At 40.8% G+C, this 19028-nt stretch overlaps 1 protein-coding gene across 1 annotated transcript; it reads right to left on the reverse strand.

Moving 5' to 3' along the window:
* Positions 1-5054: 5054 nt before the first annotated feature.
* Positions 5055-15540, reverse strand: urm1 (ubiquitin related modifier 1). Its single transcript, XM_030769712.1, has 5 exons — positions 15506-15540; positions 13358-13428; positions 8003-8084; positions 6118-6166; positions 5055-5540 (listed from the first exon to the last, which is right to left on the reverse strand). The coding sequence occupies exons 1-5, from the start codon at positions 15538-15540 to the stop codon at positions 5472-5474; spliced, it is 306 nt and encodes a 101-aa protein (XP_030625572.1). The 3' UTR covers positions 5055-5471.
* Positions 15541-19028: the final 3488 nt, after the last annotated feature.

The following is a 19028-nucleotide window of genomic DNA, read 5'->3' on the forward strand; positions in this document are numbered from 1 at the left end:
AATTCCGATATTTCTAAACAGATGAACAGTTCACACAGCCAAGATGTAAATGAAATTGTGAACTATGGGGATAGAATCAGAGGATTTCGTTGAAAAAGATAAATCAACAGGCCTAGACATCTGCCTCGGGTAATTTACTCATAAGTCTGGCTTTCCATTTAAGCAGCATTATCCGCTCTTCTTTGTAGGCTTTTGGAAGGCACTGACATTGTCGAACTTTTTAGGCGCTATTTCACAGCTTGGATGACATTTTCACCCATAACTCGTTCATGATTTATGAGGCACGTGATAGGAATAACAGAAAACAAGAGTTTATTTAGTATAACCTTTTATTCATATGTATATATAGGTTTAAAAAAGAAAAGACACGAAATTTAAAATATTTTTTCTGAGAACTCAGTAAGGTCTTACCATAGAAAGGTTCAATTTAGAGTGACATTAGAGAGTCAAATTTTTTTTTTTTGTTTTGGGTTTTTGTTGTTTGTTTTTTTTACTCAAAATTAAATTTCATTGTAAGATATGTTATAACTATTCGAAATATATGGATAACGTTAAGTAATTCGATGTGTTAGTATAGGAATATTATATAGGCTACTGAAGCAGCACAATTCTCCAGCAATCTGACAGCTAAATAATTTTATTGAACAGGCATTCCGAAAAAGTCCCAGAAACTGATTGTCCAAACGCAATTCTTGTAAAATGTAAATCTAATCCAAGAATTGTGCCTGGACATCTGTTGCTGGAGATTCCTCTTCATCGCTGACATAAAAAAATCTGGCATATCTTTTGCCACACTTTTTGCGACATGTAAGTGATTTTTTCATGTGTCCATATAAAGGTAAGATATTTCATGTGGTAAAATATTTGATAAAAATTTCAGTTTTGATTGTTGTTAGTTTTTTACTGCAGTCAGCACTCGCTGGTAAAAATGGGTAAATAAAAACGATTGCGTATTTCAAAGAACTTCCGTTTCATGGACATTCTTATTCATTAGACTGAGGGATAGATTTCTATTATTAACTTATATTTACTAATTTTTCAGTCAACATAATATCAATGAAGTATTGAACGTAGAAGGTGCCCTCAGCACTTGTAAAAATAGTATAACAATTATTACGACAAAAGATATAAACAATGCTGGAAAGCAACACAGTTGCTCTGTTTTTGTGCTTAGAGGGGCCTACTTCTACAAATGCATGGAGCAAGCATGCAAGGTATTTTATGAGAACTGCCATCTTTGATCCTTCAGCTTAATGCTGAATGACCCTTCATATACAAACGTATTATTCAGTTTTTCCTTTGCTTTCATCATTTCTCGCATTTTCTTACATTACTTTCATCGAGGCCATGATGCGTTACAGGCAATTTGAAATTAAACCTGGTCATGTTACACAATTTAGTACATATGCAACGAATAGCTGAAAATATATCTTTTCCCGCACTTTTAATCTTGTATCTGTAAAAAACCTGGCATTATCATTTCTGCTGAAAGTTAAAAATGGAGGGATTTCTTAACCAGTTAAAAAAGAAACAAATGTTTTTTCCCCACTTAATATTCCATTTCAGACAGTCAATAGATCCGCTTGGTGACTGTAAGTACCACTTGTTCGAATCAATATATTGCTAATTACACTACAAATGAGTTTTGGTGACGTATGGGACGGCATCAGGTGCGACGCCGGCGTTCAGAGAGAGAGAGAGAGAGAGAGAGAGAGAGAGAGAGAGAGAGAAAGCGAGAGGGCAACGAAATGAAAGTGCTCTCCCGCAGTATGTTTGATGACGTTAGGGGGAAACCACTTGGTCTTGAATATAGCAGAACGTTATACTTTCATGGTGTCATTGTGTCATGATCAAAGCTTTCAAAAGCAGAGATTATTATCATCATCATTATTATCATTATTATTATTATTATTATTATTATTATTATTATTATTATTATTTTTTTTTTTTTATTATTATTATTATCATTATTATTAGGCCTATGTTTTGCTTTTCATTAGGCAGGCAGAGAGATAATAAATACACGGTTCGCAATAAAAATATGACGGTCCTCCCAGTATTGTTTTGTACTTATATCAGTCATCAAAGAACATCAAAGTCCGGATTTATCAATCATATGATTAAGCCATTAAGTAGGCCTACCATTAGGGAAAGTGATGGCAAAGCTCCATCAAAAAATGTACGTTATTCAGCTTGTAAAAGTTCAAACTTACACGTTTGATAGACCAAGTCTTGTACATTCTTTTAAAAGAAAAGAACAGAAAGACACACTGGGCCAACTGTTTTCGACATTCTGTAGCTTACCTGATAGTTGTTTAAAATTAATTTTTATTGCCAGATTTTAGCATACATAAGTTTAATAGTTACGCTTATTAGCCTTGTACATTTGAATACACCCATATTAAGTGAATAACAAATAAATGTCGTAATTTTGAGAGGAAAGAACTTTTTCTGATTTATTTAAACCGGAGGCATTAATTCGGTTCACAGCTGAAACAGACGGTAGCTTACCACAAGTCAGGTAACCATGGCATTGTCAGCAGTTATGGGCCGTTGGTTTTAACGAAATTTGAGTGTGAGCATGTGCTTAGATACGTCAAGGCAACGAAACATTTGTATTTATCTACCAGTCTAAGATAAACATTGGGAAATTTTGAGAAGATAGTCCAGAAAACTAATGAAATATTAGGGAATTGTATTCGTGTCTGACTTTATCAAATCATCTCTCAACTGAGTGCCATGATTCCATAGGTAACCCATCCCCTCTAGCCTACACGATAGCCGTGTAATACAAGCTGTGTCCTATAACTGTGTTTATGGTATAAACAAATGAATGTTCATCATTTCCTAACATTACTACGATCACTAGCCTACCAAGATCATTATCATCAACAATAACATTACGAGTGGGCCAAAATCATTGATCATTCATGGTTAAAGTGGTTGAAAAACAGGCTAATTTTAGTTTATCCCTTTACACCGCGAGCACACGTGTCCTACTTTCCCAGATACTTAAAATGGCAATTGCTCCATTCTGTAAGCGTATTGTACTTTGGGTTATGTCATTACTTGCAATTGATCTAAACTCGTGTAATTAGCATTGCAACAAAGAAACGATGTCATCGGAAAAGATTCACATTTCACTGAGGTGTTTTCATTCAAACTGGGTGCAAGGCAAAATTAAATTTCATATTCGCTAACCTTTGAAAATTAACATTGTGAAAACATAATTTGTAATTGACATCATCCTACAGTTTTGTTTTGTAGCTCGCTGTTTCAAGTAAACAACAATGACCTTCATAATAAGACAAATACAGCTCCATTACAAGAATTAACACCTTATTAAAAAAAAAAAGTGTAATAAGGCGGGATGCCAGGAGAAAGGCGGAGGCTTGGGCTCTATTTATGAGCACTGTTTTGACAGACGATGAGAAATGTACAGTGGACTTACCTGTATGACCTTTACAGCATGTAGGCCTATGACCTCGCAGGATATACTATAATACAGTAAATCTGATCGCTCGAGAAACAGTGTCACTGGTCGCTAGACTCTTTGTGTAAAACATATCATTAGTGGATTATGCCTATCCTTATGATACACACACACACTGCTCAAAAGGACAGGCTACAGGTAAAATGTTTATCAATTAACATTCATTTTATTTGTTACAGCTTAGCCATAAGTAATGCGTGGGTGTTTAACACAAAATGAACGTATAAAAACATTAATTAAAATGACCATATTTACAAATAAAATTCAACGTTATGATTTCAATGTAAAATATGTAACACAAATAATAAATTGTCGATGCAATATGGTATATTTTGCAAATTTATGATGGACCAACTTGCCTCCTGAAATTCATACGGAACCCGAATCGGAGGTGATGACCCTACCAATACGTGGTCAAGGCCAAGCAGTAAGCCATAAGCAGAAAATAATCATTTTCTCATTCAAAATGTATTCTAATCTTTCGAAAATAACAACTAAATGTAGGGCATTACTTTGATCATTTTCCTCTCATATTTTTTTTTTCTATTTTATCTTAAATACTTATTGAAAGAGACCAGCTAAATTGTAGGTCTGGTAAGGAGGGGACTGAATTTCCACACCAAATAAATAGTTTCTCAATTAGACAACTCCGAAAATCAATCGACAAAAGAGGAGGAACGTGAACAATTTTCGTGAGGCAGTCGAGTTTATACTGCCACTTTTAAATCACTCAGGAAATGGCCATAGATAATTATCCAAACACTTTGAAATCAACTCCTGCCCTCGCGACAGGTCACGCCACAGGAGAACTGTATTTACCACGTCTTTTTCCTCCCTTTCCAGACACACACACACACATACACACACACACCCTTCAAACTCAAACACTGACACAACGTTTCTCCCTCATGCAAACTCATTAGCATTTGTATTATTGGCACTATTATCATACGTTTTCCGTTGCAAATCGAGACCACAACCGAGAGAGATTTCCAGTGGTTTGGCATTCGGCTGTGGGCAGCGCTCGAGGCGGAACGGCGACCTCCCGCCGCGCTCCTGTAAGTTGCTCTAATGAATATTCTAGGTGAACCCCAGGACAAGAAAACGACACTAAAGACAAAACTAAAACAGTAACCAACTACAAGCCAATAAAGCGATATCAGAGAAGTTACATTACCTAAGCAGGAAGTGGAAGTGGATATCGGAAAGGCCGATCGCTTACACTAAACATAGCATTTACACGCATATTACTTGGGGAAGTACACATGGATAATCATATATGTGGACAGCACACATTTAAGACGCATGTATAAACGAGCAGGTAAAGTTGAAATGGTTGTAAAACAAATATTTATGAAACGATTTTCATCGCACGTGAACTCAGATAGGCATTGTCCAATCCAGTTCAAGCATTCATTTTATATTTATGTAAAACTACAAATCACTTCATTTCAATGTAATACAACTCAATGTATTAATTATTTAAAAATACTTCAACAGCAATTTCATCATTATGTGATTTATTCATTCATAAAAAAGAAGAAAACAGATTGATAATTAACATAACACAGCACATTTACAACGGTCTCAAATGCAAACAAATTAAATGATATTTGAGCAGTTATAATGGGTCTAGCCATCCACCTAGTTGGTCTCTAGAGGGTCCATCTGGCTGCTGGCTAGACAGGCTGACCTTGGAGTCAGTCCACCCTCCTATTATAATATAGTCAAACGGTGGTCAGGTACTAAGGACAGTGCTTGGACCAGTATGTTTCCATCTCCCATCAGTTAGATAACATCCCATTGGAGTACGAGATCAAAACATGTCAGTGTGTGTTGTATGGACTGGTTGAGAAATAAGCTAGTCCAAGATGACTTGTGTGCTGGAGATTTGATAGTAAGGGCCACAGCCAATAGATCATGTGAGACAGAGAAGAAAGATGCAGTATGTTGGCATGGAGTGGTGTGTTGGTGCCAGTCAGCCCCCATGCAGAGTGGATATAAATATTATGTTATCCTGGTCTTGGAGCTGGTATTCCAACTCACCCTGCAAATACACACAGATAGACACACACACACACACACACACACACACACACACACACACACACACACACACACAAAACAAAGTATTTTAAAAGATCAGACAGGCTAAAATATTTCTGATAGCATAGTGGAGTCATAACCACAAATAAAGTCTATGTTCAATGTTGACTGTCAGTTATACAAATAAAATGGACAGGGACGCATTAGTTAAAAGCCATTACAAATGAGATTTATTGTTAACCTATAAAAGGCCGCACTCATCCAAATAGACATGCAGGTTTAAATCAAGCCTTGATTTGTGGGTTTTAGTCATCATCGACAGTTGTCGAGACATTGACTTTTTCCATTGATTACGTTTCTTTAAATTACAGGCTGATGCCAATACATGTTTTCCTGAAAGAACACCCAAGGATCACCTTCAGATACAATAGATATAAGGAGGAAAAGGCTGCCAACACACCAAAAATGAGTAGGTCATTAAGATGGGAGAGTGGGGGAAGTGATTGAGGGTGAACACAGACACAGACACACACATACACACACACACACACACACACACACACACACACAGAGCTCACCATCAGTTCCCAGTCTGCGTCGTTGATCAATACCAGAATACCAGGCCTCCTGTGAGAAAGAGACCAAAATGAGAAGAGCATTGGCCTGGTTTAACAGCGGACTGTGTATGCTGTACACTTCTGGGTCTCAATAAGGGCATCACACTTAACATGACAATTTATGACACTCACTGTGTCAGTTCACATAAACTACCTTCAAAAAGATCTGCTCGACTAACCGCACACACACACACACACACACACACACACACACCCCAACAAATGAATGAATGCACGTGAGCGTGCACACACAAGAGGGACAACATTTAAAAAAGAAAGAAAGAAAGAAAGAAAGAAAGAAAGAAATTAAAATATTCAAATTAACTGAGGAAAATTTCTGACTGTTAAGTAAATATTTAAATCTTAGTGTTACACAATAGAAATGGCATTCAGACATGTACTTTTCTTTTCCAATATACAGTTATAGAAATAATAACTGCATTTGACATGCATTACAGGAACATGCATTAATAAGGCAATATGAGACATAACCATGTCAATTCATGCTCTGCTTGGAGCATTTGAAAGTACAGAGGATATTTGAAACGCAGGACGTTTTACTATGCATACTGCAGGAACACATGCCATTGTGGGTTACAAAAATGTCATAATAAGGCTTTTTAATACAACAATCAGCCACAACTGAAGTATGAGGTAAAGTGCTGGTGTACGAGAGATCTGGTCCTTCCCTCCGTGTGTGTGTGTGTGTGAGGGTTTCTGTGTGTTGTCAGACTGTGGACTGGGTTGCGTGAAAGATACGTATTGTCTGACTCCGGTGCAGGTTATTTGCAGTAAGCGGCGTACACCTTGCACCTCCAGTTGTTCTCCAGCAGTAAGAAGCCATTACACTGCTCTCTGTTGTGACGTCACTCTATGAGCAGTGCTACAGGATAGGCACGCATTAATACTCTAACCCAGCTCACCACCCCGCTTGTCGGCAAAATAGAGAAACTAACCATTAAAAAAAAAAAATGATATATTATATATGCAATAACTATCTATATATATATATATATATATATATATATATATATATATATATATATATATATATATATATATATATATATATATAGTATATACACACACACACACCCCCATATAAATACATGTATATAGATATATATATATTTTTATATTAAATACACACAAAAAAACCCCACATATTCTCTCTCTCTCTCACACACACACGCACACACACAAAGTGCAGCCTTATTCAATATAGTTTAAAACAAAAGAAACACAAATTACAATAGTTTTTATTTATAGCAATAATCTCATTTACAAGCAGCTTTCTTTGGTAAGCATATTAATTATTTATTCAGGGGTAAATTATGCCTTAAACATCTAGATAAGGAACACTTACACAGAACATACACTGCTTTTCTACTCTTTCTCTCTCTGTCTATACCTATATATTGGCATCTTAACACACACACACATATCTGTGCATATATATATATATATATATATATATATATATATATATATATATATATATATATATACACACACACACAAACACACACACACACACATACATACATACATAGATACATAGATATAGATATGTGTGTGTGTGTGTACACACAATTAAACAAGGGTTTACAATTGATTGCGCAGATCTTTTTAGTCTAGATGTCACCATCTTGGTACATAAGCCTCTACACATAGTTTGTATCTTACAAATGTGTTTGTGTGTGTGTGCGCATAAAATGTCAAACTTCAAATAGAAAATTCAGTATGAATGTGCATCCCTCCCTCTGCCTGTCAGCAGTGTATAGCTTGAATAAATATACACAGTGTGTGTATTATGCGTGATAAGTGTGTTTTTATGCGTACTTACACGGATTCGCCCTGCACAAAGAGCTCTGGCCGCTCCTTTAGCATATTACCCCGGATCCATGCCAACAGCTGCCTCATATCCCCTGCAAGAGAATCACATAGCAGGTCATAGGTCAAAGGTCAGAGTTCAAGGATCCAGCCCCTCGGTCGATGTGACGCGTCAGAGACTCGACTGCAAGTTAGTGGAGTGACGGGGTGTGGCGGCCTTTCCATAAAATCAACACAAAAAAAACCCCCATACATACAAACACACACACATACAACAGCAACGCTTGGCTTTTCAAATTTCTCATTCAAACGTTTCGCTTCTTCATCACAAGAATTCAGCTCCTCCAGAGAAACCAGAGCACTGTGTTAAGATGGTCAGTAAATCTGACTAGAGCAGTGAGGTTGGAAATGCTGTTTTCCAGGGGAAAGGAGTGGATAGCACATTAGTCCTGATGGGCTGTTTGTGTGGAGGAGGGCAATAATGATGGATGGGTGTAGACCCTAGGGCTTCTGCGTTAAAATTCAAATGAAATCTAGGACGTCTGCGCCCGCCGCCCTCCAAAAATTAAACGGGTGAAGGGGAACACTGACCTTTGTAACCATGTAATGTACGTCTGGCATTTGTGAACCTTCCCTCCCCCAGTTTAATGAAAGTGATGCACATTACTGATAAGTGTTAGATACAAACAATTGTCCCAGCTGTCTGTGGAAAGCTCACATTTTCACCATTGGACACACAACGGTCGCACGTTTTCACCATCTGACATACAGCGGTTGTACATTTTCACCATCGGACATACAGCGGTCGCACATTTCTCTTCAGTCAATTCTGTTTTGCCACAGTATCAAACCAGTATCAGTCTACGTGAGAGAAAGTGTGTCTTATGTGCGTTTGCCTCCACAGTATAGCCTTTTTATGGCAGATGAGCATGAGTGCGTATGCGTGTGTGTGTTTGCAAACACTCTGTGTTAAGTCATGCAATGGCGCCATATTCTCTGATCCAACATCAACACGGCATTATCAGCCTCCATCTTTGGATCCAGCCAGTTTCCGTTACGGAGGAGAGGAGAGGAGAGAAGGGGAGGGCAAAGAGGAGAGAATGGAGATGGAGAGAATGTGAGAGAGAGAGAATCAGAAAATGAAAAAAGGGATACAAACTACTCCGACCCTCATCACGCGTTGCACAGAACGCCCTGGATTTACTTCTACATTTTGATGAGCAGCTTGCATCTAAGTGTGTTGTATATTTGCAATGGAGTCTGTGTACGTGTGTGTGTGTGTGTGTGTGTGTGTGTACGTACATGCATACATTCTGTGTGTTTGTATGTGTGTCGGGGGAACTCTTTGCTTTGGAGTCTAGGTTCATCCATATGAAAAGCGATTACGCTAATCAGGAATGTGACAACAAAGACTGAATGTTGAAACACAGATCAGTCACTGGTCAAATAGCAAGCACCCCCTCCCAGCTCAAACACACATACAGCGCTGAGCTAAAAGCTACTCTCTTACGTACACCCAATACATCCTTGTCTGCTCCAAATGTCCACAGTAACATCTGGAATGCCAATATCATCACTAATTAGCTCTGCTACACGTTCAACCAAAACAAAAAATCAGAAAAAATTCTCCTCTTCCCTGATCTTATGTCATGTAAGAGGCACAGCAGATACAACATTACATCACAGCTCTATGCGGGAGGCTGGTGACTCAAATGAGAATACATTTCCAGTGTTTCTGACGACATGTGGCACGACTCTGTGTATACGACATATACATTAGCAAGAAGATATAATATCCACAGAACAGCCACAGAAATTGCTGCCGTAACTGTTAATGTATCCCCCACCATCATTTCAGACAAGCGATGGGAACAGAGAGAGGGTCTCACAAGTGTTTTGGAGGCTCTGCTGCATTAAAGAGATCACAGCTCTGTGTGTGCGTGCATGTGTGTGTGCGTGTGTGTGTGTGAAGAGGGGGGTTGGTTATGGTGGTCAAGACTACTGTGTTAAAGGGAGACACAACACATCAGCTGATGGCACCAATATGCTATAGTAACGCGTACGCCGGTAGCATGCGTGTGATTGGACGACATAATGTGGAGTAGAAGACGAGTGGGTGGGAACCTTGCAAAAAATGTACCGGACCTCACATGAGACCTACTCAGGGCAAGAACTAGAAGCTGGAGCTTTTAGAGATGTTAGCACCAGTGTGTGCGTGTGCGTGTGCGTGTGTCGGTGTGTGCGTGCCTTGCTTTGGAGCAGGGGTGAGCAACAGAGGCTGTTTCAGGTTAATTGGATCTCTGTCAGCCTCTTCAGTTGTGTAACGATCGCTCTACCTTGCAGCAGTGCCGAGTCTCCACTCCAGCACCTATAAAGAAGAGTGATGCTTGCCTCAGTGCAGCGCTAAGGCAATGAATATCGACTCGCACCAAAAAGCAAGGGCTAAAAACAGAAGCACCAGTCGCTTCCCTCTCATCATTCCTCCGCTGTGGTGACTTGAAAAAAGAAAAAAAAATATGCAAACAAACAAACAAACAAATAAAAAGAAAAGCCTCAACGTGAGCAGCCTCTGCCCCTTTCACCCTCAGAAAAACCTGTCAGGGTGGGCAGGGGAGGTGGGTCTCTTACCACTGCTCCCTTTTCCTGTGACATCTACAGTGGAAGGAGAAAAAAACCCAGAGCAGAGGAGGAGAGCTGCTAGGGCGGGGGGGCGCAGAATGAGGGAGCGAAATGGAGAAGGAGAGAGGGCGGAGTATGTGTCACAGCAGCAAGGTGCACACTGGGATAGTGGCGGCATAGGAGGGGATGTCTGTGTAGCAGCTAGCGACAGTACTCACTCTTCCTTTCTGCTCCTCTTTCTCTCTCTCTCTCTCTCTCTCTCTCTCTCTCTCTCTCTCTCTGTGCTGTTCATCATTATCACGGCTGTCTGTCTGTGGGTGGGAGGGAAACGGTCATTCATCTTATCAGGGTTATGAGTGCTGTCGTTTCTATGACAGCCATGTTGAGGTTGGAGGCTTTGGGGTTGGGGGGTGGTTTGGCATCAGAATTTAGCTATACTCATCAATCACTCACAGTAGTTCAGAGCAGAAAGACTGCAAACATTTAAGGACAATACACGTAAAAATCCTATATTAGTGTTAGCCATGTCAATGTTTCTCTCTCTATCTCTCTCTCACATACACACCCACACATAGAGGAGAAGCTTTGGGCATCAGAAGAAAACCCCCAAGGTCATCCACTGGCCCCTGCTCAGTCCCACTGGTCACATTCCCTCCTGTGGTCAACTTTTGTACTTAGGTTGTCGTGGAGACTCCAGTGCCACAGAGACAACCTCTCTGTTGTTTGCGCTGCTTTTTGTGGAGGTCAGTGGGCACACACTGAAACAACACATACCTTTGAAAATTCCCATCTACTGGTCTGACAAAGACCTTTAAAGCCACAAAACAACCACTCAGCAACCACATAAAGCCAGACAAATACAAACGCAATCATCTAATTAACTTGGTGTCCAAAAATTGCATATAAGCCAAAGACAAGAAAATACAGATATGAAACAAAAGACAATCTGCTGGGGTTTTTTCTCTCTCATATATTCAAGATGAACAATTACACAGTCATTGTAGCTCTGCTGCTTCAGCAATGTGTGTGGAATATGGGACCAGTGCACATCTTACTGACATTATAACATGTGTGGAATATGGGACCAGTGGACATCGTACTGACATTATAACATGCTGATCCTGACAGTATGCCTCAGAGTAACCTTGAAACTAACAGCAAAAACCAACTAAAAATAATTGAACAAAACTGAAAAAAAATGGAAATCATTCTGATACATCCAAAACGGTTTGAGACCAACAAGACATTTGCAGGCAAAGATGTAGGAAGTGTTCTTATCAGATAAAAGGAAGTTTCCAGGTCATGTCACTTTGTTCCAGCTTTGGGTTTACAGTACACACACACACACACACACACACACACAGCCTAAGATACTCGACAACACCTGCCCGACTTGTCTGACTTATACCAGATTATATCCAATAGTGAATAGGCTCAAGTAAAGAGTGGAGATGTCCTTTACAGTAGAATCCCTCTCAGAGCCAGGAATAAGAGGGCAAAGTTCCCTCACAAAGTTTTTTTTTTTTTTACCCCCACCTCCTTCAGAGTTTTGCCACTACTTTCACCTCACCATCCCACGGAGGAATGCGAGGGAATGAGGGAGCTTGTCCTGCCAACCGTCTAAAATGATTGCACACAAAAAAGAACTTAGTGCTTTGTCACAATTGTCTCCTGACGCCCCCCCCTTACCCACCATGCCCCTCCCCATACCTTTCCTGTGACCCCGGCACTGGGCATAAAAGATCCATCAACAGTATCACTGGCTGCATTTACAAGTGAAAAGGCTCCAATAATGGAGCAGTTAGGGAAAGAATGGCCCGGCCGAGGGAGGCTCACAGATGTTGGTGGGGCAAAGAGAGGGACGGATGAAGAGGGGGCTCCCGCTCCATTGTCGTCAAGAGGAGAAAGTGAGGGGGAGGGAGGGGGATATGTGTGAGAGTGTGCGTGTGTGTGTGAGTGTTGGGGGGGGGGGCGGGGGGGCTGCTGATGCTGAGTGTCTTAAAACCCGATTTGCGGTGGCGGTCCAGCCTTGGCCAAGCGAAGGAAGGCAGTGCAGGCTGGGCTGGCCCCGGCAGAACAGGTGTCCGGGGGAGCGTGTGAACCGAGGCTTTGGAAGGGTCAGAGAGAGAGTCATGGAGGGAGGGGGAGGAAGGAGGGATGGAAGGGGCCAAAGGGACAGGAAAAAGAAAGAGATGGATGCAGAGAAAGAAGGGCACATGATATGGTATGATTTGTGTTGGTTTTGTCTCAAGAAGAAAAAAAAAAAAAGGGGGGGGGGTTGCCCTTGGTTTCCAGCAGGGCAAAGGTCAATAAGTGCAGCACCAACCCCCATCTCTCTCCTCCTCAGAGAAAGAAAAGGGTGGAGATATATGGAACTTATTAAGTCATCAATACAGTGGATGGTAAAGCATTGATTCGTTCAGGAGAGAAAGAAAAGAGAGGGTGAGAAAAAGACAGAGAGAGAGAGAGAGAGAGAGAGAGAGAAAGAGAGAGAGAGAGAGAGAGACTCCTCACATAGAGAAAAGAGACTTTTTAAGTTTGGGAGAGGTGTGCAAATTTTCCAAGAATTCATTACCCATAGGTTTTCAACTGATTGTCTTGGCAACCATTCCCTCAAGTTTTTGTGGAGACCACTTTAAGCTCAGTAAAATATATTGTTATTACACTTGCAATCTTCTACATTGATCCAATGTCAAAAGTGTTCTGATGAGCTCTTACATTCTTTAATGTATCTAAGCTGTGTACTCACATGGTTCTGATTGGCTGGGTAGTGTCACATGATGATTCTTGACTCCGTCGAAGAGTAGCTCTGCTCCTCCTCTGGTTTTAAAAACAAACAATAAACAAACACAGACACATACACAAACACACACACCAACACACACACACACACCAACACACACACATACAATGACACTGTCACAAACAGATGTTCAGAAACGCACATCCTTCTCCTATAACTATAGCTAAACCATTAGAGTACAGTATTTAGCACTGGACTTTCAGTGGTGCACTTAAAGCTTTCAGCTGCAAATCATCAGTGGCCTTCCTCTACAGCAACACTGGCTCAGTGGTACTGGCCCCTGCTATAAATTACCATAGTTCATAAAGGCGACAATAGAACCATTCAGGGGTGATGAAAGACAATACAGACTCACAATATAGCTCCCTGAGACAGGAAGCATCACGGTGAACTTATTGGCATTGTGTATTAACCAATGGGGAGAGGTACAACTAATGCCTTCTCCACCATTGCTCCTCATGCTTTTCCCTAGGGGTCAGAGACTTGTTGCCCTGCTCCATCACGCTGAGCCTGAGTCAGCTTTCACACTGACTATTAAGCTCTTTATTAGTATTGCCACTTGATTGTGACCTAGCAGACAGTAAAAAAAAACAGATATGGAAAAACCACTGGTGTTACTCAGGGACAGGGCTAAGAAACAGTGTTCTACACACATGTTCCAATGAACTGGTATATTTACCACTGACCTTTCTTTATTAACTGGTTTAACCAGACCAGGACTCCACTAAGCATGTAGGACAAATGCAATGTAGTCTCAGAATACGATGACATCGAGGTTGGTTTGTGAGGAGGGTGGATAAAGACACTGCATGGATGTTTATCCTCAGAGAAGAATAAGAAAATGCTGCATGAACCCACACTCCCCATTCACACAAACTTCTGTCCTTCCCTTTAAACTGAAAACCAAAAGTAGGAGGGAATAAATGAAATTGAGAGAAACTATTAGCGAGAATGAAAGAGAAATGGTCAAAGATGGAGCTAGAGTGAAAGTGAAAGATAGGGATGCAGGAATGGAGAAAAAGAGAGAGCGTGCATGAGTAAAAGAGAGGAACAGAGAGTTGGGATGCATGTAAGGCTGATACAGCAGGTGCAGGGCTCATAAAGAGAGCTCACATCTCGTGGAGAAAGCACAGTTGTCCTCCAGACACTCACTCCTGGCCCACTGCCCATACTCTAGCAGCACAGAGACTCACTGGAGCAAGCCAGTGAGTAGAGTCCACACACACACACACACACACACACACACACACACACACTACATCTTTTGTGTGTTGGTAGAGGATGACACCAAACCCTGTGCTGCAGGCTCATTCATATGACAACTCAAAACAGATTCTTTTATCAGAGAAGCAAAATATTAATCTCTTCGGTTTCTGGCAAGGACTTTTCAAAGACCATTAATACTGGGGTTAATTGTATACTGACAGAAATGTTCACATATCACAGTTATATTGCTCCAGTTTCTCTACCTCTGCACTGCAGTATTGAAAGAGAAAATATAGTGGTAGAACATTCCTCCTCGTTCGGCTCGCGGTACTTGTTTCCGCTTTTGTTTCCTCTAGTGATAAATATTGCAAAGATCGCGTGGACATTTTAAGTTACTGTGATATTTCAGTAAATAAACATAGGCTATGTTCGTTTATAGAAATAAATATATTACTAAGTATGACAGTCCATTCTTATTTGTACTTGCTGGAGATCAGTAAATAAACTACATAGACTAGATTATGCAAACTCGCACGGATGACAGAAGAATCAATTGAATAACGGCTTTTCCAAGCCCACTGCTACACCTCATACTGGGAATCAGATTCAGGTTAGAATAAGCGTTATATCAAATTCTCATCAAAATAACACATCCACCACTAATAACAACTGTACTTTCTCTATTCTGTTTTACAGTAAATAAATCCTAATATGTTGACTTCATGATGTTTACAAGCCTAAAGTTATTGTACCTTGCGAAAAAACTTACCATGGGAAAACCAACAGTGAGTGCACATTTATGCATTTAATCGATACGTGATAAATGCAATATTAATGGCAAAATGAGCCGAAATAGCCAAGAACAATTAACAGTTAACAGTTACTAACCCGAACTCCAGGTGTAGCGCTATGGGCGCCGCCATACTGTTTCTCGTCGAACAGGAAGTACTTTCCCAACTTTACCGGAAACACTAGCTGTCAGTCCTACGTAAAAGCGAACGCTTTTGGTGGACGTTCTGGGAGTTTCGAACTTTCCATGTATTTTCCTCCTCTTCGTGACACAAGTAGACCGGCTAATTCAATAAAGAAAAAAAAACCTCTTCATATGTTTTTTAAACGTAATTTTACATATTTTTTTGTTATATGCTTTTTTTCAGGAAGAACACTGATTGAGAGTAATGTCTTAAATCAATTGGAATATAATTAATCCGAATATTTAGTTAGATTGTTTTTTTTGGGTTTTTTAAAGTCCTCACGAAGTGGCTTTGTGTGGAGGAGAGTAGCACTTCTAAGGGGTTGAAGATGCAATGAAATGTGACTATGCATACAGAAATTGAGGAGTGTGAGGAGAGTGCAGGACGGTGTGTTGAGATGGTCCCCCTCCCCCCCTTGGGCTCTGTCATGTGGGTGACAGCCCTGTCCCGATCGGGGGCAGATTGAATTGCAAATCTCCTGCCTTCTGTTGGCGTCCGAGCCTTCACTGGCCCTTTGCAGCCAGCTATTCATGTGGTAATCGGGAGACTGAGGGTAGGTGGTGTTGGATGAAGGAGGGTGAGGGGGCAAGAGGTGAAGGAAAGTCAAACATGGGGGGCCACTCAGTACAGACTTATGTCCAGAAAACTTCAAGGGGTGGAAAGGATTGTTTTGTGTGTGTGTGTGTGTGTGTGTGTGTGTGTGTGTGTGTGTGTGTGTGTGTGTTTTGTATGTGGGCAACTTGGTTGTAAAGGAGACTGCATGAGAGAGGATCCCAGATACTTACTCCTAAACTGTGGAGTGAAATGTGTTGTACCACTTATAGTTTATGTATTCTGTGTATGAGACTGAAATATCCTGCTAAATGAAACCATGTGTTATGAAAGACCAACATTAGGACATACTCCTATATTCAAGAGAAAGAGAGAGACAAAGATTAGAGCTTGAAAGTGTGTGTGTGTGTGTGTCTGTGTGTGTGTGTCTGTGTGTGTGTGTGTGCTCACACGTGTTTGTCTGTGGGGTGTGTGTGAGTGATTATTTCGATGACAAAGTGTTAAAGCACTAGGACATGTAATCCAGTCACTTCACATTTGCTAATCTAACCAGAACATGACATGGTGTTCAGCTGTCACACAAGACCCACACTATATTCAATTCATCTCCCTGTCTCTCAAAAGCATCTCACAGGTTCTCTACACTATATTCAATTCGTCTCCTTGTCTCTCAAAACCATCTCCCATATACTCCCTCCCTGGACACAACACACAGGAGTCATTCTACCATGTTGAGTGATAAATGATACTCATATCATGATTTCACTATAACTCTCTTAGAAATCAGCAAATGCACAAATACCGCCTCTCGCACAAACATGCATGCACGCACGCACACACACACACAAACACGCACGCACGCACGCACACACACACACACACACACACACACACACACACACACACACACACACCTTTTATAATGCATATCTTTTCAGTTTGACTTAATTTCTGATCAAATACAAGTACGTCTCTGCAACACTGAGTTATGGAATTAAATTACGGTCTGCTGCAGTCACGGGAAATAACTCTGATTGCTTTCATACAGAGCCTGACAAAGATATAGGGAGTGTGTATGAGTAAAGTAACCGATCAGAGAGAAGTGAAAATGCAGTGACAGGGCTGATAGGGACAGGCTCCTCAGTGAAGACATTGCTTGTTTCAGTGAGCACATAAGAACTAAAACTGAACAAGTTACTTGTTTCAGGAAAACATTTTTTTCTCTTTGCATTTCTCATCTTTTGTCTCTAACAAGTAAAATTAAATGTGCAAAAGCGTAAGCGTAAAATAAACAATATTTTCCAATTTTCTCACATTCATATTTGAGGTGGGGTAACATTTAGGAGTCACGCAGTAGCCTCTCCATATCATTTTTGAACCATACTGAGAGCTCCTGATTATCCCCGAACATGATGACGTATGACGGACAGCTGAGCCGTGCCTTTGTGCTACTGAGTGGGCATGCGGAGGTTTGAGACGGTGCTAGTGATGCTCAGTGCCCTTCAGTCTCTGTCCTCAGGGCAGAGGGTACGTCAGGGAGCCGCTGCTGCCAGGCAGACCTCTCTCTGACTGGCACACAGCTGTTTGGCACAGCTGTGTGTTGAACGAGTCATACTGTGGTCCCCCTGTCTCCGCCCGGTCTCTCCTTCTCTCTCTCCCTCTCTCTTTCTGTTTTCCTAATTCTCATAGCACTTCATCACACACAAGCACCGCACACGCACACACACAAGCACACACACAAGCACACACACACACGCGCACTGCCTCATGACACCCCCCCCCCCCCCCTCCCCCGTCCCCCACTGCCACCATCTTGTCTCTGTGAAGTCATGTTAGCCTGATGCACTCCTATCACACAGCCAGCACGTATGCCCACTTCCACAACACATGCAGAGTTGTTCACAAACACATACCCATACACACAAGCATGTGTACACCACACACAGAGTTTGACAGGGAAATGATGCTTTTGTTTCCTTTGTTTACATAAGTCACCACAAGTTATAATGTCTGCTATAATCAGAGTGCCACCTGGGTTAAACCATTCTGGCTGCCCCACTTCAGTAAGACGGAGAGCAGCCTTCTTAAAACCTCTGTTTTAAACATTAAAACCCAACTACTTTCGACAATTGCTCAAAATACAATTACAATTGTGGGCACATAAAGTGATATCTGTTGTGTTCATTGAGAGTCAAGTGTGAGAGGATTATATAATCCTAGTGAATTTGTTATCATTGCTTAGCTTGTGTCCCACTCTGTGTCACAGCTGTGTGTCCACAGCTCCAGTGAGTCACTTATGCCACCTGCTGGTTACAGGACAAAGCTGTCCAACTTGGGGCTTTTGCTTTATGTTTGAACACTCTGAATTGCAACAGTTTAAGGAAAACTCGTGTTAATTGTTCATAACATCTTATGCCAAGCAGGGTGACGTTTTGCATGTGTGATGCAAAGAGTTCAATCGAGCATTCAACTTCGCACCACAGAATATTCATGTATATTTTGTTCATTTTTGCTGAGATTTAACTGAACGAGAAGTCACAAACTGTCCTGCAAATGCAAGAAGGCTGAAGGCATGTGTTGAGCGTCCACTTTATTTCAACAATCCAACAGGCCAAGGTTTGGTACAAAGCAAATGGATATATGCAGGACAAATGTATCGATACTTAGAAACGTAAAATGGAAACAGGGTCAAAAAAACAAGATCATAGATTTATACAAACCAGAGCTAGACACTCTCTGAAACAAAGAATTCAAACATTCAAACACGATATTTAAACTATAAAATGGGTAACTGCTGGGCTGAGCTGGGCTGAACAGAGAAACTAAACAATACTGACCTATGGACCCTGTCTTCCTTCATTTTGCTGTCTTGTAGAAGTGATGAA

This window comes from Chanos chanos, chromosome 3 (genome assembly GCF_902362185.1).
Source record: "Chanos chanos chromosome 3, fChaCha1.1, whole genome shotgun sequence".
Classification (NCBI taxonomy): Eukaryota; Metazoa; Chordata; class Actinopteri; order Gonorynchiformes; family Chanidae; genus Chanos; species Chanos chanos.